The sequence below is a fragment of the Gymnodraco acuticeps genome, unplaced genomic scaffold (assembly GCF_902827175.1).
Source record: "Gymnodraco acuticeps unplaced genomic scaffold, fGymAcu1.1, whole genome shotgun sequence".
Lineage (NCBI taxonomy): Eukaryota > Metazoa > Chordata > Actinopteri > Perciformes > Bathydraconidae > Gymnodraco > Gymnodraco acuticeps.
The window spans coordinates 551,528-576,214 of record NW_022991386.1 but is presented as its reverse complement, the minus strand read 5'-3'; the positions used below and the strand labels follow the sequence as shown (position 1 = coordinate 576,214).

The following is a 24,687-nucleotide window of genomic DNA, read 5'->3' as shown; positions in this document are numbered from 1 at the left end:
AGTTCCATGGGGGTACTAAGTGCTGGGAACTAAGTACGGCAAAGTACTCACTTGGTGTGATGGATGGTATAAAAATGCACCATAGTCACTTTTTGAAATAGTTGAATAGAGTTTAGTTTTTATTTTATTTTATTGAAACTTACTAATATTTTTCCAATATTTTTTACTAGTAGTTTTCATGTTTTTTGTTGATATTTAACTAATAGTTTTTCAGATATTTTACTAACATTTTTGTGTGTCTGTGTAAGGAGGAGTCCAGGTTCTACAGCGTGGATCTGGATCGAGGTCCTACAGGTTTTGGTTTCTCTCTGAGGGGGGGCAGCGAATACAACATGGGGCTGTATGTACTGGGACTGATGGAGGCGGGGCCGGCCCAACGCAGCAACAAGATACAGGTACACACACACACACACGCACAAACACACACACGCACTTTAACTCATCACTTCCTGCAAACTCCTTCACAGTAAAAGCCAGAATCAGGTCTCCTCACAGGAAGGCTTTTCATACTTTAAATCAGGTCCCAAAGAAAACCAACTGAACTCCATCGTTTCAAATGGCGTTGGTGGGGTTTTGGGAAGGTACAAGGTTCTTTATTTTGTCATACGAACATAGCTACAGTGTAGTTATGCCGATGAAAATCTTAGGCCACAGGCTCCTCCAACAGTGCAACACAATAACACAGATAAACAGAACAAATATAGTGAATAGTAAATAGTAAATACAAAATACAAAAAGAAAAATAGTTTAATAAGTGAAATAAGAGTCTATATGCAAGTTATTGGAATGATATATTTGATAAATAGATAAATAATTACTAAGTAGCAGATGAATGTTATGGATGTTGTTTCAACAGTTCAGGTGTTTAACAGTCTCACTGCCTGCGGGATGAAACTGTCCCTGAGTCTGGTGGTTTTAGTCCGGATGCTGCGGTAGCGCCTGCCAGACGGCAGCAGACAGAACAGTTTGTGGCTGGGGTGATGGGGGTCTTTTATAATCCTGAGGGCTTTCTTCCTGAGCCGCTGAGAGTAAAGGTCCTCCATGGATGGCAGCTGGTGATGTTCTGTGCAGTTTTCACCACCCTCTGTAAAGCCTTACGATTGAGGGCGGTGCAGCTGCCGTACCAGGCCGTGATGCAGCCAGTCAGGATCCTATATGGTGCACCTGTAGAAGGTCAGGATCCTCTCTATGGTGCACCTGTAGAAGGTCAGGATCCTCTCTATGGTGCACCTGTAGAAGGTCAGGATCCTCTCTATGGTGCACCTGTAGAAGGTCAGGATCCTCTCTATGGTGCACCTGTAGAAGGTCAGGATGCTCTCTATGGTGCATCTGTAGAAGGTCAGGATCCTCTCTATGGTGCACCTGTAGAAGGTCAGGATGCTCTCTATGGTGCACCTGTAGAAGGTCAGGATCCTCTCTATGGTGCACCTGTAGAAGGTCAGGATGCTCTCTATGGTGCATCTGTAGAAGGTCAGGATCCTCTCTATGGTGCACCTGTAGAAGGTCAGGATCCTCTCTATGGTGCACCTGTAGAAGGTCAGGATGCTCTCTATGGAGCACCTGTAGAAGGTCAGGATCCTCTCTATGGTGCACCTGTAGAAGGTCAGGATGCTCTCTATGGTGCACCTGTAGAAGGTCAGGATCCTCTCTATGGTGCACCTGTAGAAGGTCAGGATGCTCTCTATGGTGCACCTGTGGAAGGTCAGGATGCTCTCTATGGAGCACCTGTAGAAGGTCAGGATCCTCTCTATGGTGCACCTGTAGAAGGTCAGGATGCTCTCTATGGTGCACCTCTAGAAGGTCAGGATGCTCTCTATGGTGCACCTGTAGAAGGTCAGGATCCTCTCTATGGTGCACCTGTAGAAGGTCAGGATGCTCTCTATGGTGCACCTGTAGAAGGTCAGGATGCTCTCTATGGTGCACCTGTAGAAGGTCAGGATCCTCTCTATGGTGCACCTGTAGAAGGTCAGGATGCTCTCTATGGTGCACCTGTAGAAGGTCAGGATCCTCTCTATGGTGCACCTGTAGAAGGTCAGGATGCTCTCTATGGAGCACCTGTAGAAGGTCAGGATCCTCTCTATGGTGCACCTGTAGAAGGTCAGGATCCTCTCTATGGTGCACCTGTAGGTCAGGATCCTCTCTATGGTGCACCTGTAGAAGGTCAGGATGCTCTCTATGGTGCACCTGTAGAAGGTCAGGATCCTCTCTATGGTGCACCTGTAGAAGGTCAGGATCCTCTCTATGGTGCACCTGTAGAAGGTCAGGATGCTCTCTATGGTGCACCTGTAGAAGGTCAGGATCCTCTCTATGGTGCACCTGTAGAAGGTCAGGATCCTCTCTATGGTGCACCTGTAGAAGGTCAGGATGCTCTCTATGGTGCACCTGTAGAAGGTCAGGATCCTCTCTATGGTGCACCTGTAGAAGGTCAGGATCCTCTCTATGGTGCACCTGTAGAAGTTGCAAAGTATCCTGGTAAATATAAGTATCAGATAAAACTTAAATGAGAACCAGATCAAAATTTGAAGACTCTAATCTTGTTTTACAAAACTCACTTTAGTGGTGAAACACTCGTTAACACCCCTATCGATGTAAAGCATCCTGAGACCAAGACACTCCTTTATGGTATTCAAACAAATGATTTATTCATGACTTTTTTAGGATCTCATTTTTGTCAGCAGCTTTCAATCAATCAATGTTTATTTATATAGCTTTGAGACTCTGAGCATCAAACATTCAACATTGAGCTTCTTCCTCTGCTCTCTGCTTTAAATACGAAATGTCAAGGTCCAGATGTGCTGTTAGCGCCCCCTACAGACTGCATTTACAACTCCCAAGTCTCAAATTAAAGACAAACGCCTGATAATAGGGGAAAACTGAAACAAATCCTTCATCACTTTTGGACTTTTGAGCCAAATGGCAACGATTTGCTGGCACCAGATTATTTCTAATGGAATATTCTCTGCTCTTCCCCTCCTGGCTCAGGTATCGGACCAGCTGGTGGAGATTAATGGAGACAGCACATCAGGGATGACCCACAGTCAGGCTGTGGAGCAGATCAGGAGAGGAGGACATCGAATCCACCTCGTGCTCAAGAAAGGAAACGGATACGTGCCCGACTACGGTGAGGTTTCAAACACTGGCAGCGGACACCGAGTGTTACGTTTACAGGAACCAACAAATCCTACTCATTGTAGAATTAAGTGTGTACCTGAGGGAGGCGTGTGGCGCAGTGGACTAGTGCGTTGGTGTTCGGATCAGGGGAGCACAGGTTCAAACCCCACTGCATGTCGTTGAGTTGATGTCTCACATAGCAGTATAATTACAAGTTTCTCATCTATTTAATCTGAAAAACAAGACATGTATAGTCTTTAATTCATTAAAAAAAATTACAATTTATAGTTCAGTAAAAATCCAGCTGGACCTCTTCTCACTTCCCAACTCTCTGAACCTGAAATCCTCCAATCACAGCTCTAGGATTTTCTTGACTTTGTACTTTTACTTTCTCCTGTTCTTCCTCTTCTTCTTCTTCTTCCTCTTCCTCTTCCTCTTCCTCTTCCTCTTCCTCTTCCTCTTCCTCAGTGGAGTTGTCCAGCCTGTCTCTCTGTATGACCAACTCTAAACAGGGGGAACCCTGCTTCTACGTGATTGGACGCACTGAAAATGCGCGGTTTGTATCTTTCCTTTCTTTCTTTTCATTTCATCTCCTTTCCTTTCACTTTTCACCGACTCTCATCTCTCCATGTTCCGGTTTTCAATCCACAGCCATCATTACTTTTATCAGAAAGTTACAAATGAAAGCTCTGTATTTACATGAACTCGGATTTAAATTACAATATCCCATATACCGACCCCGTCATGTTTACCATACTTTGTATTATTATTGTGCAGCTTTTGGCTAATGGAGTGAAATAAAACATTAGATTCACAGGCGATAGCTCTGGTGGAGAAGCCAATCCACACGCCCATCTACTTCCGGTCCATGGGACCTTATTTCGGAAAAATTATATATTGAAGTCAATGGGGAGAGAAAACGTATCTTTCGATCACGTTTTAATTGTGCCACGAATTACACACATGATGTTTGTCAATCTTAAAAAATTATTTCCGTGTCAAAAAAGTCACAGTTTGTCGTAAAACTGTTGAAATATAAGACTATGAAAAATACGCAACTAGAAAGACTACAAATCCCAGAGTCCCGGTCCCGCATGCTGGCTCTTACGGAACTGACTAGGCTTGTTTGAGACGCGTTGCGGCTCGCCTCGAAAGTAGACGAGAATAGCCGATCGCAGCCGGGGGAGGTCTCAAAAAGCTCGCCTGAAGTCGGACAGCTCGGAGTCGGCTTCGTCTTCTTCTTCTTCTCTCCGTTTTTTGGCGGATTGCAAACAACTTTAAGGTGCATACCGCCACCTCCGGAGTCGGCTTGACTCGGTTTGCATTTATAAAGAATGCACACATGTGTTTAATCGTTAATGTCAGATATGTACAAAGTAAATACATTTGTTCCTGCTCAAGATTAGATTCAACGTTATTGTTATTGCACATATTACAGGTACTGAGACAACGAAATACAGTTTAGCTTCTAACCAGGTGCAACAAGCAGTAAAGTGAAAAGTAATGTACACAATATACAGAATAAAATATAGAATGAATTAAATGATGAATAAACAGTGAGGGGTATGAATACACTAGATATCAGCCTGTGAGCAGTATGAACAGTGTGTATGAATATGCTAAGATATATAAAGTATGAAAACGGTAAGCAGTATAGTATAAAATATATAGATATTAATTTCATGATGATAAACATTGTGGAACAATGATGAAAAATGGGAATGGATGTGGCGACGTAAAACTGACACAAAACAACAACAAACTTTTGCCAGCCAATTGGAGAGTTTCATCAGCAGCACGTGGTAAAAACCACCAATGAGCGCTCAGCTCGAGATACCAGCGAGCCGTTTCCCCATCAAGCATTTAGCTTCCGCAGCCCGTGGAGAGCAACTGCGCCAACTCGCCTTGCCTCGCTCTCAAGGCTGCGGGCGTCTTTGTCCCGCAAAATTTCAAAGTCTCATGTGGGCGGGCCTCCAGAGCAAGTCGGACAAAATGACTAACCATCATGCAACGCACTAGCAAGACGTTGATCGCAACTGCGCAGGTCTGCGCAGGTCTTGCTTGTCTCAAACAAGCCTAATAACTCCCCTTGTGTGTGTGTACAGCTCTCAACACGCCCAGACTTGGAGTGATTTTCACCTTTTTAATACTTTTCGCCTAATTCTGAATTAAGAAAGAAGTGAAATGTGCCAACGTGACGGCCGTCTTGGTGTGTGGTGCGAGACGGGAGATGAGAGATGTAGTTCATTGAGTGCTTCACACAAAAAAAAGTGTTAAGATGTAACACATTTGTGTGTGTGAAACGCAGTGGCGAGCCGTGACTTTTATACCTAGGCCCTCTGACCCCCCCCCCCCCCCCCCCCCCCCCCTTCACTCGAAAGAAAAGAAGAGATATTATGTCACAACGTAGACTTCAGCGGAATATCAAAACAGCGGCCCGGGGTGCAAAACGCATCAATGACAGCGACCCTCTACCACACAGAACAACACCATTTATATAAACACCTATCATGACAGGGCACCCACAGCCAAGTAACAATTACAAATGAATTTAGTCGGCACGGCGGCCCACATTGAAAATGACTTAGGCCTACCTTTGATGATCAAATCACTTAAACACAAAGTCCATCCTCCTGTCCTTTTGGATGAAGCACTTGCGGGTCATGTAGCTGATCCTTTGCCACTCCAGTTTATCATTGTAGGCTAACCATAAAGAGGCTAACTCAATCTTGAAAATGACTCTGTTAATAATTTCGCAACGATGTCCTCACTATCACTGACATGAGCCATCATGAACGAACTTATGCTAATCATAAATCTATCCATCATAAATCTATCGTTTAGATTTATGATTCGAAAATAATAAAAGTAGGGTAGACATGTGGATATTATCCGGCTGAACAAAACGTGCTTTTATCTAACAGGTTCGTTTTCCACAGACCTTATTTCAAGCTATTTTCCAAAACCCTATGGAGAAATCCCACTGCTTTCTGTCGAGGGAATCCGAGCGAAGCTTACTTCGGGGTTTTAGGACGCGTCACTGCACCTCTTGCATAGACCTCACAGCGGGCGGAACCTGTCATAAAGTCCGCGAAAATAAAGCCCGCCCATTTAGAGGGAAGATATGATTGGTCAATTGTACTGTCATTTGACATTACTCTCTCGTTGAGTTACTATAGCTGGCCCTCTGTGAATGTAGAGAGGGACCAACAAGCCCTCCCGTCTTCACATAACTCGCAGAGACGGCATTTAACCCTTCACATTCCAACAGAAACTGAACAGGCAGATTCGAAGGATTTATTTCTTTGGAAATATTATTTTAAATACAATTAAATCAAGTTATGTTGGTAAAACTAATGAAAAATGTAACAACAACAAAATGTAAAAAATAATATTTAAAAAAAAATGTTTTTTTTTTTAATGTTTTCAAATATTATTTTTTAGAATATCTTAGGCCCTTAGGGCCCTGACGGCTCTCCACTGGTGACACGCTTAATGAACTACATCTCTGGTCTCGCAGAACAACACACGTCACCAAGATGGCCGTCACTACTGTCTTGTCAACAAAACGATTGACTACCCTCACTATCACCACAATGAAACACGTCCAGAAGAATGTCATGCAAAGCTGCCTGCCTTCCTTTGATTCTCTCTGAACTGCCTGGTCTTTTTAATGTTTAATGTCAACCATTTGTGCAGATAGCATGAAGTAGAAAACATCGGCGATCACCGATGCTAGCGTTAGCATTTCTCCCCCGGGCTTAAATTGTGTATTATAGAATGATCACACCGGTGACAGTACTCTTCAAAGGGTTCACGAAATATGACTACTACTCTTACTGTTTAACATTTTGTGTTACTTAATGTTACTTGATATTAAGGCTAATAAAAATGACAAGGCTGTAATGCTAACTAACGTGCTAGCTACTAGCTAGGTAGCTAACTTGATCCAGCCACTCCTGGTCCTTTCATCAGACGGGAAGCGAAAGAACGAGCAAGACCCAATGCTGGTATGATAACAACCTGGTACTAAGCACACAGGCATCTTGTTAAAGTTATCTTATCTTAGCCAGCGCCATATAGATAGATTATATCTATATGGCGCTGATTTTAGCTATCTCTTAGTGGAGGAAAACAATTGTGACATCACTTACTCTGGGATTTGTAGTCTTTCTAGTTGCGTATTTTTCATAGTCGTATATTTCAACTGTTTTACGAAAAACTGTGACTTTTTTGACACGGAAATAATTTTTTAAGATTGACAAACATCATATGTGTAATTCGTGGCACAATTCAAACGGGATTGAAAGATACGTTTTCTCTCTCCATTGACTTCAATACAAAATGTTTCCGAAATAAGGTCCCACCATGGGGCGGAAGTAGATGGGCGTGACTTCGACACTATGACACACTCTCTCACACATTTTTTAACTCATTAAACTGATTTAACTGCAAATGTGTATTCTGCCCAAGGCAAGGCACACACTGTTTAAGCAGCAATATAGCATGGATTTCATTACATTTGTGACCAAAGTGGACGTTAGAGGAACTGCAGCTCAATGTGTTTCTCTGTTTGTCCGGCAGGCCCTGAGGAAGGAGCCCTCTCCCCCTCTTCCTCTTCACACACAGAGGAGCCAGATGTGGAAACAGTGACCATGAGAACCACCTCCCTCAGCCAGCAGAGGGGAGGAGGCGGCGGTACCGGAGGAGGAGAAGGAGTAGGAGAGAGGAGGAAGACGAGGAGAGAGGGAGAAACCAAACGAAGAACAGGAGGAAGAGTAGGAGGAGAAGGAGGAGGAGGGTTAGGGCCTCCTGATCTGGACCTAGATGTGGTGGAGGAAGAGGCCAGGATGGAGGAAAAGGGGGAGAGGAGTAAGGAGGAGGAGATGAGGAGAAAAAGTCAGACTGTCAGGCCGAAAGAGAAGCTGGAGAACCAGAGGGAGCAGGGGAAGAAGAGCAGGAGCTTACCCAGGATCAGTGCCCGATCCTGGGACACGTTGGTGCCGCAGGAGGTGGAGGAGTCTGCAGAAGAAGTGAAGGAGAGGAGGAGGAAGAGGAGCGAGACGAAGAGCAGGAGGAGGGAGGAGTCCATGGAGCAGAGAGAGGACAGGTCAACCCGCAACGCAAAGCATTCTGGGAGCTCAGGTGCCCCATTCTCTTTCCTCATGCCAATAGATGACGACGATCAGCGCCAGCGTGTGTCGGACAGCGAATCAGCAACCAGCTTTTCAGATGTCAGCCAATCAGCAGCCACCATCACATGGCCTGCCGGGTGGAGGGAGGAGGATTCTGATTGGAGGAGAGCCCAGTCGGCGTGGCAACACGGGGACACCCCGGGCCCCTGGCTGAAGCCGAGCCCAAAGACGCTGACGAAGGTTCTGATTGGCAGTCGGCTTGGTGAGCGGGAACTATTGGGCGGGCTCTCTCTCTGATTGGCTCACAGCGAGGACGTTCTTCATTGGCTGATTCTTTTCCCCTTTTTTTCTAGGCTACTTATAAGGGCTTTTTTGATTGGCCTGCTGAGAGAAGAACCGCCTCTTCTTGCATCTTATTGGATGATAATACTTTATGAAAGCAAACTAACAAAGACTTGTTTTCGATTGGCTGGTGGGCGGGTTTCGAGGCCTCTGATGGGCCAATGACATAACAGCTGCACACACAGCCATCAAATTAACCAACTTTATTTATTTTTTTACCCATCATCCTTCAGTACATCGTGAGACCTGTATCACGAAGCAAAATGAGCGCATTGTCAACAGCATGACAACTAACCAATTACATTACTGGAAAAAGGAGTTGTAATAACTTTATTAAAAGAAAATAATAATGAATTATATGTATATAGGTCAGTAGAATATGATGATCATGTCTTTAAAATTGAATTTGGAAAGGATGTACTAGCCTTAAAACGTGATTAGCTGTAATTAAGAACGTTTTAATGTGGAAACGTTTGTTACCAGCTTTAAGATACCAGCAATAAGTATCACTGAGTTTGGGAATGAGAATAAACAGAGTGAGATAAAGTGCTTGTGATACAGGCCCTGCTCCTCACCTTCATCCTCCTCATCCTCCTCATCATCATCATCTTCGTCTCCTGAACTTTAAACTCGTATGCAAACAACATGAGAACCTTTACTGGAGGCGCTTTCCTGTGATTCTGTGTAATCTGAGCATGTGAATATCACTGGAATGATTTTTTTATTTTTATAAAAGCTGAATATGTAAAAGGCTCAATGACATTATTACTATTATAAAATATTAATATTATGTGAGATTAAATAGACCAGAGATGATCTGATTTGCCTGCTTGCTTGTAAAAAAAAAAAGAACTTTGCCCTGATGATATAACAGAGCCATAACACACACACACACACACTTCAGGTCCAGCTGTGGTCCTGTTGGCCGTCTATTACCATGACATCGCCTCGGCAACTCAGCCAGCAAGATGACCTGTTTCTATAGCAACAGCGGTGGATGCTACGTCCTGCAGCTCTGGATCATAACAAAGTGCCTCATTTTATTTCAGCCTTCGTCCTGCAGAGCGACAGCGGGCTGCAGGCAGCAGACAATGCCATTAAGTCACAACACTCACACACACACTTCCTGTCACCTGTCATCAAGACCTGTCACACACCACCATGCCATCCCCCTATACGTCCCACATAAAGAGGTGCAGGAATGAGTCCTAAACCCTGAAATGAGTTAGCATTGTAGCACTTCTGAGTTCCCTCGTCTTGAAGGGGTTGTTGGTTAGATGCCCAAATACAACACCTAACTTGTGAGTTATGATGTTTTTACGTTTGCAAACAAGTGACTTAATAAGAGGAGTAAATGTCTCTCGTTGAACATTAGCCGCCTTTAGCTTAGCAGTGGTGACGTGAAGTCATGTGACCTTGATGTAGTTCCTTTATAGCCTAACGTTAGCTTTTTACTTCTGCAGATTGCATTTCTGCTTAAAAAATGATAAAACTGGTGTTAATACGTCAATATTATCCTGCTGAACAAAACGTATAAGTTTCATAAATGTTATTTGTCACTTTGTTGCTCATTTTCTTTAAAAATCCAAAGGAAAAATACTTTCGACTTCTTGTCGAGGGAACCGCTGCGATGCTAGCTTTCAGGTATAAAATGTAGCATGTAAAATATGCCTTTGTGATGCCTCATGCACACGCAGTCTTAACTCCCTCATCCATTCATTACAACATGCATTTTTTCTACCATGCCTCTTTCTGCACACCCTCTGCAGCTAAACTTCAACTCCCACAAACCCTTGTGCTGCCCTTTAGCCCCGCCCCTCAGCCTGCTAAAAAAAGGGCATTTTGGACCTTTCTTCTTCTATGCATTTTCTAAAAAAGACTGCCTGAACTCTAACGCTTCTACTGATCGATGGGTCTGGATATTCAGGTTCTGGTCCAAAGACGACCGGGAAGGATTCAAAAGTTTCACCATCAGATCTGCTCTCAGGAGGGACGTCACGGAGGGACTTTGATAAAGTGTCAAATCAAGCGGTCGCCAGTAAACACAAAACTGACTGAAGCAGTGTGATGTGGTGTGTCGGTATATATATATATATATATATATATTTATATATATATATATGTATGTATGTCTTTTTAGCTGCAGTCTGACTACAAACACTAGATACAAGTCAGGGTAGCTGTTGCCTCAATTAACAAACTAATGTTAAAAGAATAGTTAATTTGGGAAGTGACTAAACAGTAGCAATATGACACTTCATAAATTGCAAAAGAAGTTTAAGTAGTTTTACTTAGTTAAAATGCTGGGCTAACACGGCTCTTTAAACATGACTTCCTGTCACAGTTAATGACCTCCGCTGAACTTTCCCACATTACTTCAACTCTACTCTTAATTTGCAAAGGTACTAATGAAGCTGTTCAAAAAATTTCATCGAATAGAGTCAAATGTGCCATAGTTTTCCGATGTAGTGAAATAGAAGTTGCAGTACAAGTACTTCAAATGTTTACTTAAAGGGGACCTATCATACAAAATGCACTTTTGTACGTCTTTTATACATGAATATGTGTCCCCGGTGTTCCAGGGAACTCACCAAGTGTCAGAAAACACAACCCTCTCTATTTTCCTCCATACCCAAATCTCTAAAAAATAAAGGGGCTGCAACGGATCTGATACAGACTGATCCAGATTTGAACACTGTCCTGACGTCAGGACGGTGGTGCTACGGCTATTGGTCAATTCTCCACCTATCAGGGGAATGAGAGGTTGGGCCACGGCCGGCCATTGCTGCTCGAAAGCGCTGGAGATGCTGTAGTACATATGCCAGGCCTGTAAGTGGCGCTGTAGTCTGCCACAAAAGCAGCGAAGAAGACTTCCCGCGCATGGTTGCCATGGTTGCCCTTCTGTTTATTCTCTACTGTGGCTCTTTTTCTCCCTCCCCGAGGCAAGCGTTTGCGCCTTGTTTAGAGTTTTGGTGGTCCTGATAATTTATTCCGGTAAATTATTCTGACCTACTAATTGACCTTTCCGAAGTTATTGAGTCTATGTAAGGTTGCGGCTTGGCTCAGATCCACCAACGTCAGCAAGATCTCACCTCTACTAACTTCCCGAAGAACCAAGGTTTCAATTAACTGCTGTTTCAATTCAGACAACTCTTTTTTAATCTGTTTAAGCGATCCCGAAGGATTTTGATATCAGTAAATGGAGTGTGCTCCTACCTAAGTGTGTGTGGCAGGGTGCAATCTTACCTTGGAAGCAGGAGAGGAGGGCACAGGTGTCTTTTAAATTATCCCAGTCCAAAAGGTGGGATCAGTTTATTTGAAGAAAAATAGGTCCAAACTAATACAGGGTTTTTACCTTCTCTCTTTACAACATTATAATCATACTAAAAAACCTGGTGCTGTGATCATGTTCAAATATGAAACTTTAATTCACAGTCTTACATTTATTACCAAAATGTTTTAATTCCAACTGCCCATTTCAGTTGTGACATTTTAAAATTCTCCCGATAGAATTTAGAGGTATTTCCTCGTAAAAAGACCGGTGACAATAAAAAGCGCATTCAACTTTTTCATTTCACCAACTCAATTCACATCAGTTTCATACCTTTTTTCCGACACAGACGGCGGATTAACCTGTCAAAAACACATTCCTATCCGCCAAGAGTTCGAAGGAAGGTCCTTACAGGTCGCGGGTTATAATATTCACCAACACATCTCTCATCAAATCATTCCACTCAGCCAACAACCAAGAAAATCGAGAGATATTTACCCCGTCTGGAAGGACCTTACCGAGAGCTATTAACCCAGCTCTGAAGCACACAGCCTACCGGGAGAGAGTCTACCAGGGGTTACCCCCCCTCTCTCTGTGTCTCCTCTCAACAAACCAGTCTCTTTATGCTAAAAAAACTGGATCGAAAACCCAAAAAACAAACTCCTCCTCTATACCTAATTTGTGAAGAACTGCGCATGTCCTATAATGTACAAGGCTGAACATGCCTCAACATGTTCCATAGCTTTATGACATAAGACTCACTTTCTCATGTTAGTGTGAAAAGGACATGAACTCTCTTTGGCCTCTAATGTTTCTCCCCTTAGTGTGAAGCCCCCCCCTCCCTGTGGACTGCTGCCAGAGGAGAGGAAGAAAACTCAACCTAAACAAACCACTTTGTTTTGTTTATACTGTAACTATAGAAAACCTAAAATATGAAGCATTTTCATTGTGGGTTATACAAGAATATAATTGATTATATTTGATTATAACTAACTTTCGTTTTTAAGTATTAAACATACTATGAAAACTCACAACACCCTCTTTTCAAAACGCAAAGTTCTCAAATAGCAACAGAAAAAATTGCAAGCATAGATACATATTCAAAAACCGTCAAGAAGCATTCTCATTATGGGTTTATACAAGAATATGATTGATCATGTATGATTTATTAATTAACTTTCGTTTTTAAGTATTCACTTCATTCCATGATCTCAATTAACTTTCGTTTTAAGTATTCACTTCATATGAAGATCTCAACACCCTCTTTTCAAACGCAAAGTTTATCAAACAGCAACAGATAAAATCGTAAACACACATACATATTACATCCGTAAAACTCCAAGCATCAATATCATGAAAAGTTCTTCAGTATGTGTAATCAGGACGACCCTTTGATGAACCTGGTGTGAAAAAACACCGAAAACATAGTACCGTACAGGAATGTCCTTGGGCGAGGGGCCCATCTGTTGTAGACTCCTAAATCCATGTTGCTATCTGATGTATATCCTTGACCCTGACCATGGAGGGGTTGCAGTTTTTCGCTGGACGACATCTCCAAACGAAAACCAGATAACTCGGTCGACAGTTGTTATGGATTTTTTAGACCTCGTCAATAATCGCTCATGACTTTGTGACAAGGTCAATGAGTCCCCACACAATGATAGCACAAACGAGGAACCAGAGGCATATGAAACAGCTTAGCTGGCACTGGCTCATGACATCCTGTGTGTGCAGTGTGAGATTAGGTGTATGTGGTGCCAGTGTGGTGCTGGTGGTACTTGTTGTCGTCTTTCGTTGGTGACTAGGACACATCACTTGTTGTCGTCTGTTTCTACCGTCTCTCCTGGCCTGTGACTACGACCTTGCAGTGGCTGGCGTGGACCCACGTGGCTCTCTCGGTGACCTTGACCGCTGTCTGGGTGATGAGGAGCACCTGGTAGAGACCTTGCCAACGGTTGGATTTCCAGCTCTTTCTCCGGAAGTCCTTGACCAGCACGAAGTCACCAGGTTGGAGATGGTGAAGTGGACCAGTGGCAGGGGGTAGGTAGGGTTGCTGCTACCTGGCGTCTGATATCTGAGCATGCAGTTATCAGGTAGTCGTCATCCTTTCCTGGGAAATCCACTGCGATCTGAGTGGCTCAGCGGGTAGAGATGCAGCCTGTCCCACAGAGCTGGAAGAATCGTCCTCCTCCTCTGGCGGGGTCATAGGTGACTCAGCCGCTGATCCATTCTGCACCGGTTTTCTGGTTTCAGGAATTGGCTTTACTGGAAACCCTGTGCCTGAAGTAGTTTCGCTGATTTGGTTCAATTCCTCTTGGTAGATTCCAGAGGTACTAATATCATCCATATAGTTATGATCATACACGTATGCGACCTCTGATCCATTAATAATTGTTTCATTTGAAACAATTTCCCCCAGGAATCCTTCCAAGGGGTCTGGTACTCCATGTTCCTCTAGAATTTCTATTGACAGCAAGGACATCTTTTTGGCTTGGGCACCCGGGGAGACCTCTGAATCAGATCACTTTTTTCTCTTACGAGTCTCCTCCTTTTCACCGCTTGCCCCTTCCGGTCCTTCTGCACAGGTTTCCTGGGTCCAGGAGTCTACTTGGCTTCACTTGAGGCACTGTGACTGAAGTTTCCCCGCTAGGCAGGTTCAAATCCTCTTGGTAGATTGCTGAGGTATTAATCTCAAAAATATAGCTAAAATCAAGTTTAAATCATTTCTCTGATTCATAAAAAGTTGTTTCAGTTAAAATAAAAACTTCCCCAAGGGTTTTCTCAAGAGGGTCGTGTATTCCATATTGCTCTGTAATTTCTATATACAGCAAGATTATTGTTTCTCCTCTTACTCAGTTGGCCTCTAACGGCAGAAAGCACTGGGCCATAATTTACTCTTATCAGTTTAACGACCTGACAGCCCTACACCTTCATGCTGTGTGAGAACCAGCAAAAAAGAAGGAGAGATCTGCTAAAAAAAAATCAAATTTAAATGAATACTCTTTTAGGGTGTAAGCGTATAACAATTTAAAATAACTGAAAAGAAAACTAATAGTGTAAAGTTAAAAAACAATAATGAGAAAAATAATATAAAGGTTATTTTCCATTTCCTCTTTGATACTGAGGTATTCTCCATTCAAGCTCAAATGATCCATATGCTAATAGACAGAGTTTCGTCTTGCCATCTTTCTGCATAATTCACTATAGATTCTAACAGTTCTACTGCTAAATCCTTTGCATTGGAGCTATTGCTTGTTACTCAGATTTAAATTCCCTCTTTTGCTCTATAAAATATCCCTTGGTACAGAATTCACCAAGACAAATTCTAACTTATTGCGGGAAGATCCCACAAAAAGCCATCCTCTCCTGTGGAAGAAAACACATTAACTGCCACGTGTGTGTGCAAAACATGTCATGTGATGTGAGACTGATAGCATCAATAGTGGATGGGTAGGCCGCAGTCCTATTCCTATCTGGATTCTAAACTCAGTTGGCTTGGGTGAACCGGTCCCCTCCTCTGGAGTGAAACTACTTTCCCAGAAATTGACTTCACTGTATCCAAACCTTCTGATTTAGTTTTAAGCTAACCCTTCTCTGGACTTTGCCCCTTTCTGGTCTCCCATACACGATTTCTGAATTTAAACGGAAAAGGTGTGATAGTTAGATATGACCTGACCTTTGCCCTATAGGTAGCTTTTCCATACTTATAGGAATATATTCAGCCTTGTCAAATTGATTGGAATGTCCCAATTTTTCTTACAGTTTTTTATACTCCACTCTTTGGCTGCTCTAACGCCTGATACTTATATGGTAAAGACCAGATAGGTGTGATTCCTTTATCCTGCAAGGGTGACAAAACTTTCTCATTTTTAAAGTGAGTGACATTATCCATTCCTATTTTCTCAGTTTTTTAGGAAAAACACCTATATGTTCCGCCATTTCAGCAGACACTGTGTTCCAGTTGCTCTGGTCAGAGGATAAACATGTTTATGACTCCCTCCATTTATCAAAGGTCACAAGGAAATACTTATTCCCACTGGGAGTGCGGGTCAGAAAAATACCTGCTATGTCAGCACTAAAAATGGTTAGTGGTTCTTCCTCTATTATTTTAAGATGCTCAGGATGAACTTTCTTAAACCCATCCACCTCTACACATTGAAGACATGTTGACCATGTGTGTTGTAGGTGCAATCGCAGTTTTGGTAAGAGGATTTTATTGTGGAGACAATATTTCCTCATCTGAAATAGGCCCACATGGCCTAAACTGCTGTGTAATTCACGCACAACCTAAGGAGCTTCTTCAGGTGGTACGTGAATGCTTCCACCCTTTTTCCATATTCTAGGGAATATGGCAGTCCGGTGGTTAACTCGTCCCGTGCTTTAAGCAAGGTCAAACTTCTCTATTACCCTGATAGTCAAATTATATCTTATATGTATGGCTACGGACATGATTCCATTCTACATGCCTGCCTTTAACTCTACAATAAGACCCTTAATAGATGGGCATGTGTCAGCGTTTCACCTTTCACATTTCTGAACTGCCTTTGTTCCCAATTATTAAGCTCTTCTTTACCCGCTTTTTAATAATAATCACTATCAGTAATAATACGGATGTGTGCTATTTTTCCTTTTTTAGCAAAAGGAAGTCCCTCAACAAATGGCCTTTTCCTCAGCAGGCTGTACCTGGTATTGCACCCTTTTGCTTGCAAAGTACTTCACCTGATTTAGTTTTCTTTATAAAGGCCCAAGTGGCTGCTTGGTCACCGTTTCGCAAACTCCCATCTGTAAACAGTGTTATCTGTGGAGTAGCGGTTTTCTGTAAGGGTTTCATTATTTTCCTTTGTGGCTTACTTCCTGAGGTCCTCTGCACCCCACATCTGGACCAGACATCATCATCTTCTATTTTCTCCATCTACTCATCATTGTTTCTGCTCCCTGAAACAGTTTGTTTAGTAGCTTCAGATATTGAAAAATAAAGAGTGTATATGCACATTTTGGTACCTTGAGACATTTCCCTCAGGGCTGGATAAAATCTGAATGCAAGTGCAAGATGCTTCTCTTCAGGTGATAATTTTCCCTCTGTTCCTGATCAAGTCATAGACATGAATAACACAGATTTTCTATCACCCTGGTTCCTTATCTCCACACTGTTAGTTTCTGAGAATTGGTCTCAACATACTATTTTGGTTTTTGATATTTGATATTATTGTTCTGGTGTTAAGATAATTTTTTGAATCTCCCTCTTTTCTTAACAACTGGAGCTATGTCTATTTTAGATCCGACTTGGTTAAGAGTTGATTTATTCATTGGTGAGAGGAACACTATTTCCCTTGTGCTGGGTGGGGGATGGGTAGCTTGCTTTGGGAGAGTTCCTTAAAATCTCCAGATCTTCCTCTGTGCTGAGGCCATAAAACTTTTAATGGTCTTTCGTGGTCTGCTCAAATGTTCTTCCCCTCCAGAGGTCACGCCTGTCTTTGACCCCGTGTGCTGCGTGTTTCTGCAGCACCTCGGGAGCAGAGAAAAGAGGAGACCTTTTTTTCCAAAAGTGCAAGCTCCATTCATGAGCAAAATAGCACCATATTTAACTCTCATTGACTTGTCTTTATGATGTTCTTTAAGGCTTGAATTGAGTTTTCCGTTGTGTAACGGAAAATCCCATTCCCAAACAGGGGTCAAAAGTAAATACTTTAGTTGATTTTGGTAAAGTATTTGAGCTTTAGCTTCGCAAAAACTTTCTCATATTAGTTTTGAAGATATTTTTGGGGCTTGATTATCTGCTGATAGTTCCCACATAGGTTTTTTCTTAAAAGTACATTCAAAACAACCGGTATTTGTGGGTCATCTGATCACCACATTGCCTTCTGACAGTTTAATAGTCCTTATCATATTATCACACTGTGCTTGCATGCTAGGACCTATTCTCTTTGCCAGAGCTACTGCTATTTCTCCTGCATGTTTTAGCTTCCTATTAGCAGGGTTTATTAACATGGTTTGTTGATCCAGTTTTAGGATTTTCAATATTTGACATTATTTATTTCCAACATTCCTTTTTCCTGAATATCATGTCTAACAATGTGTTTTTTTTTTTTTTTTTCTAGGAGTAGTAGATGGGATACTCATAAATGGCATTTGTGAGCTTTTATCCCTGTATGGTGGAGATAGGGTCTCAAACATTATACCACCTGCTTGTTGCTCTCTGTCAAACGGTAGTCTGACAGGAAACGTATTTTGGTCGCGGTACGCCCGTGGGTCTGGGCTAAGCTGACCAGGGCGGGCAGAAGCTCCGGATTTTGCTTCTGTGTATCCCTCCCTGTGTGGTTGGCTCTGAGTCATTAAAAACTGCGTTCTAACCTCGTCCGCCATTTATTTTTGTTTGTTTGTTTTAAAAAACAACACAAAAATGTATTAAAGGGTTCAAGTTCACTCTTTTATACACATGCAAGTTCCTAGGCTTTACTCTCGCCGGGTGTACAGTCCGACTATACCGTCACTTGGTTCTAAGTTCTCTTTCTGGATTCAGTTAGTACATGCGGGTACCTCAGCTAAGAGTTGTATGTACCGAGCTTCGAATTTTTTAAACAGCATAGGTACCTTTAGACCTATGTTTATCTTTATTAAATCTCCTATTAACTCTTCCCCACGTTATGTTTTAACGCAAAAGTTCAAACCGCAGCTCTTGGTCAAGTCCTACCTATAAGTTTCAAAGTAATTGGACAAGTACTGAGCAGTGCTCCTACGGCTGACTTCACTTTAGCCACCTAAACCTGTGTTAAAGGGACCACAGGCTTCTCAATTTGACTAGGGGAAAATGAACCTTCTTTAGCTTCTTTAATCAGACAGCTATATCCGATATAATATAACCCTCAGTCCGGTGCAATAGTATTAACTTAAATTACTACACTTTCAGGTTTAATTATATATATTCTAGGATTTGGGGTAGGTATTTTAACAAGACTTTCAGCCTGTATTTCGCTGATTTGTATTCCTCGACTTTTTTCACTAGGTCGTTTTGGTTCTTGTATTTTGACTCTGTAAAAGTATTATTTTTCACAGAGCCCCACGTTGGGCGCCATGTTTAGAGTTTTGGTGGTCCTGATAATTTATTCCGATAAATTATTCTGACCTACTAATTGACCTTTCCGAAGTTATTGAGTCTATGTAAGTTTGCGGCTTGGCTCAGATCCACCAACGTCAGCAAGATCTCACCTCTACTAACTTCCCGAAGAACCAAGGTTTCAATTAACTGCTGTTTCAATTCAGACAACTCTTTTTTAATCTGTTTAAGCGATCCCGAAGGATTTTGATATCAGTAAATGGAGTGTGCTCCTACCTAAGTGTGTGTGGCAGGGTGCAATCTTACCTTTTAAGCAGGAGAGGAGGGCACAGGTGTCTTTTAAGTTATCCCAGTCCAAAAGGTGGGATCAGTTTATTTGAAGAAAAATAGGTCCAAACTAATACAGGGTTTTTACCTTCTCTCTTACAACATTATAATCATCCTAACAAAAAACCGTGCTGTGATCATGTTCAAATGAAACTTTAATTCACAGTCTTACATTTATTACCAAAATGTTTTAATTCCAACTGCCCATTTCAGTTGTGACATTTTAAAATTCTCCCGATAGAATTTAGAGGTATTTCCTCGTAAAAAGACCGGTGACAATAAAAAGCGCATTCAACTTTTTCATTTCACCAACTCAATTCACATCAGTTTCATACCTTTTTTCCGACACAGACGGCAGATTAACCTGTCAAAAACACATTCCTATCCGCCAAGAGTTCGAAGGAAGGTCCTTACAGGTCGCGGGTTATAATATTCACCAACACATCTCTCATCAAATCATTCCACTCAGCCAACAACCAAGAAAATCGAGAGATATTTACCCCGTCTGGAAGGACCTTACCGAGAGCTATTAACCCAGCTCTGAAGCACACAGCCTACCGGGAGAGAGTCTACCAGGGGTTACCCCCCCTCTCTCTGTGTCTCCTCTCAACAAACCAGTCTCTTTATGCTAAAAAAACTGGATCGAAAACCCAAAAAACAAACTCCTCCTCTATACCTAATTTGTGAAGAACTGCGCATGTCCTATAATGTACAAGCTGACATGCCTCAACATGTTCCATAGCTTTATGACATAAGACTCACTTTCTCATGTTAGTGTGAAAAGGACATGAACTCTCTTTGGCCTCTAATGTTTCTCCCCTTAGTGTGAAGCCCCCCCCTCCCTGTGGACTGCTGCCAGAGGAGAGGAAGAAAACTCAACCTAAACAAACCACTTTGTTTTGTTTATACTGTAACTATAGAAAACCTAAAATATGAAGCATTTTCATTGTGGGTTATACAAGAATATAATTGATTATATTTGATTATAACTAACTTTCGTTTTTAAGTATTAAACATACTATGAAAACTCACAACACCCTCTTTTCAAAACGCAAAGTTCTCAAATAGCAACAGAAAAAATTGCAAGCATAGATACATATTCAAAAACCGTCAAGAAGCATTCTCATTATGGGTTTATACAAGAATATGATTGATCATGTATGATTTATTAATTAACTTTCGTTTTAAGTATTCACTTCATACCATGATCTCAATTAACTTTCCTTTTAAGTATTCACTTCATATGAAGATCTCAACAGCCTCCTGCTTTAAAACAATGGATCTAGATCGGCATGAAGGCACATTATGCAATGTGCACATTATCCCGCTTATTACACGGCCACATTCTCAACAAAGTAACGACATGACTCCCAATATTAATTGAAATGCTTTTATGGATTTAGAAAATGATTTTATTGATTTAAAAAATAGTTTTATGTATTGATTTAAATTGACATGCATCCGTTAAGAAAAATAGTCTGTTGTTACTGTTTGAAGTGAACTAATTTAGCAACGGCAGGAACTGCTTCGATAGTGTTTCTGAGGAGCTTTTTGATTACAGATTTGAAAACATCGTTGCTTGCTTTAAAAGTAGCACAATTCATTATGTCAAACCTTGGAAAGTATCTAGATATCCCTGCCCTAATGCCAAAGGAACTGGCAACTGAATATGTGTCGCCGTTTGATGTCTATGTCTGGACCGCTGCGTAAAAAGGAGGGTTTCTGCCCCATTACTTCTCTTCTTACTTCTATAAGAATAAAACACGGAGGACGGAGATCTCTTTTGCTCCCCCTCTTCTGAGAGCCTAGCAGCTGATCTCAGAGCACGCTCCCCTCTCCTGCAGGGGGGCGTGGTCAGCTGCAGCTCACAGAATCAGCCCCCTGCAAAAACAGCGCTGGAAAGAGCCAATAGAGCGAAATGAGGCATGGCTAAAATGCAGGATCTTTTTGGTATTTAGAAAAAAAAACTATATTTATATACTTTATATAGGTATGGCCCTACAATATATTGTTCAAATATAGCACGATAGGTCCCCTTTAAGTGAAACATCCGGGGCTTTTCAGAAAACATCCGGGGCTTGAGCCCAAGTAGCCACCCCCTAGCGATAATAGTAATACATTTGATTTCCAAACGCTTTTTCAGGTGCTCAAAGGCACTTTACAGTGGGGATAAAAAGGAAATAACATAAAATCTATTGCATATAGGGAAATACAGATCTAAAATAATACGATATCTTTATTCACCTCATCACATTGTAATGTTATATTGTTTGTTTTACTGCACTTGACCTACTCGCATATTTCAGATTAATACTTAAAATAAAAAACTCAAATTAATCAATCGTTTAAAAATATGGTTAATTGCAGTCCTGGTTCAACGAGGTGCTTTAACTGTGACAGATCATATTGACTCAAGAAGAACGCAGATGATGACTACATTGTTTCTATTGAGCAAATTATTACATTGTTCAGTCTCACCTCCAGCCTTCAGCAATAAAGCCATCACAGCTCCACACATAGCTCCATGCAGAAAGAAGATCGAATTATTCTGATGTAAACAAGCTATTTTCACAGCTAATAAGAATCTGCTTAACATTGATGTCAGATGCTAATGTGAGCGAGTCCGTTAGCATCACAGCTATTGGATTGAATCCCGTTGTCCCGAGGTCTTTTATTTTGAAACGCACAGAGAACAGATGTATACTTTTTACTTCCTGTTTGAAACCTTTAATGATGTCATGCTTTGTTGGACTGTTATAACCACAATCAGCTCTCAGTCACCCACATTTAAAGACTTAATTTCCCATCAGCCCCGGTGCTCCCAATTCCTCTAATGGCCACTAGATGGCACTAACATTGTATTATTGACATATTATTTTTAAATATCTTACAACCTGATAAAAAAAAAAACAGCTGATGGTCAGAATTATGATTATTAAGTGAAGAATTCTATTAACTTACCAAATGTATTTTTTATTTTGTTAGTTTTTAAATTAGACGAGTAACCATTGTTTGATGTAAAGAAAGTATTGAAACCTTAAGTCCAATCTTTTACCCTTTAAACAAAAAAACGATGTCCATATCACTTGAGAATGTGTGGTTCTGCCTGCTGGTTGTGGTTCAAATAAAGCTGTATTCAGTATCAGGACAGTGAAGCTGCTGAAACAGGAAGTGCAAAACTGAAAGGAACACGTTTTTTTATATACGTTTCTAATGTTTTTGACATTTTCGCAAAAAATAAGGAAAAAGGCATAGGAAAAAACAATCAGTTTGGATGCAAAAACAAAAAGGAAGGTCTAATTAATGTCAGTTTTTAGCCATCAGGATGCAGCCAGTCAATCAACCTGTCGGCCAATCAGCTTGCAGCCTGCGACACCATGCTTTATTAGAGCAATGCAAGCACACACATGCACACACACACACACACACACACACACACACACACACACACACACACACACACACACACACACACACACACACACACACATGCACACCCAAACACACATGCACACAGACACATGCACACACACACACACACACACACAGTAGGAATGTTTTTGCCCTGTTGTCAGTCTGTCAGGCTGACAACACACCCTCACCCACACCCTCAACATTGGCTTAAATTTCACCCACAATTAAAATGGGGCAATTGGAAAATGTGTTATCAATAATATATTCCTCAGGGGTTATCAGGATATAATTAAATAAAAAAGTGTAAACAGGATGCTGAATATTAATATAACACATTTATATTGTGAGATATTATTTGATAAATAATGAATTTGAAAATAGACAACAAATGATTACACTGAATGTAAAATAAAAAAATATTGTAAAGTAATGTTATTAATTGAGGGATAAGGATTTAAAATGAAGTAGTTTTAGTTTTATGAAAGCTTTATTTCCAGCTCTGAAGCTCCTCAAATATCAGCTGATCATCAAAATGCAAAGAGGAACAATCTAAAATCCTCCCAAAAAACATCAAATAAGTCTCAATTAATTGGTTAATCTTGTCAACATGTTCCCTTAAAATATTGTTTCAGTTTATTGTCAAACAATAACTCTTACACCAAATAGGACTCCGATGACTCTCACAAATAGTTTTCCTTAAAGGTGGGGTATGTAATTCACTTCAGAAACACTTGTTATATTCCATGGAATGCTCTTAACATCCGGATAGCAATGAATAATTAAATGCTTTGACAATAAATACATTAAAAAAACTATCATCTGTGGAAGCCGTAGCGCGGTAAAAAGCACGACCAATCATCTGAGCCGGCTAAAGTAACTGGACGGCCTACCTGCCTGTCAGCCTTCCATCTGTGCACAAACTTATCTCGTGCCCTCATTGGTCATGTGCGCGTTCGAGTGTGTTGGAGGAGGGGCTCTGTGAGGAAGTCTGAAGGAAGAGGCAGATATTTTTCGGTTGTGTATTTTCAAATTCTAGCGCACTCGAGCTGGTTTCTCCATTCTTACCTACCCCACCTTTAATCTATAAACACGTTAGGATTTTTTATTTTCACATTAAACAAGTTAAAATTGAATTTAAATGAATTTGTTGGTCATCAACGTTTATGTCAAAAAATACATTTTCAGATTTATATTTTGTATTTATTTATTTATTAATGTAATATTAGTACAGACAATTTATGAAACCGACAAACATACTCAATTACTAGAAGTTACATCGTTACAAATAATACAAAAATACATTTAGCTTTTTAAATCAGGAGTATTCATCAACAGGCCACTTTTAAATAATGAAAACATGTAATTAGTAATATTGATAATAAAGGATGGATGTACAGTACAGTGCCTGCAAACAGTATAATGCAGCTTCAACTTTCACAACACAACAAATTACAATAATCCCCCAAAAATGTGGATTTAAATCATAATAACGACTTTCTGTGACGTAGAATTTAAATTATTTTGACGTAGAAACTCAGAGTTTGATTCATCATGTTTGCATGAAATAAAAAAATGGAGTTTAAATTATTACAATTAAAGAAAAAATATGTAAACAGTGTGTCAGCGCATCGGCCCTTACTGGTGAACTGAACTCACCTTTAAGTTAAAAATATAACATTAACGAGAGTGTTATCGTGGTCGCCGTGACGACGCTCCTGGAGACGAGCAGATACCGGCTATTGTGTAGCTAAGCAACAGACAGGAAGTGACATCACGGGTCAGCTGATCGTGTGACACATGTACAGATTTATAAACTGATGTTTGCTTTGTGGATGCAGCTAACAGAGCTAATTTAATAAGTGACTTGCAGTTATTATTCTGAGATGATCCATGAGTTCAATTATTATCAGATATAAATAAAATGCTTTTATTGAACTGGTTGTGTGTTTGTGGTTTTTTATGAACTTTATTTAATGTAATGTAGTGCGTCCATCTCACAACAACCATACAGGGGACCCAACATATTTTAACCC

The 24,687-nt window shown here is 41.1% G+C and overlaps 1 protein-coding gene across 1 annotated transcript in view; it reads left to right on the top strand.

Moving 5' to 3' along the window:
* The window catches only part of LOC117563148 (mucin-17-like), a gene marked incomplete at its 5' end in the record, with an annotated part of 48,405 nt that extends 39,001 nt beyond the window's left edge, over nt 1-9,404 (top strand). The window contains 3 exons of the mRNA XM_034241323.1: nt 249-395; nt 2,983-3,121; nt 7,696-9,404. Of these exons, the coding sequence (XP_034097214.1) occupies nt 249-395; nt 2,983-3,121; nt 7,696-8,543 (1,134 nt within the window). The remainder of the gene's footprint in view (nt 1-248; nt 396-2,982; nt 3,122-7,695) is intronic.
* Between the last annotated feature and the right edge of the window lie 15,283 nt (nt 9,405-24,687).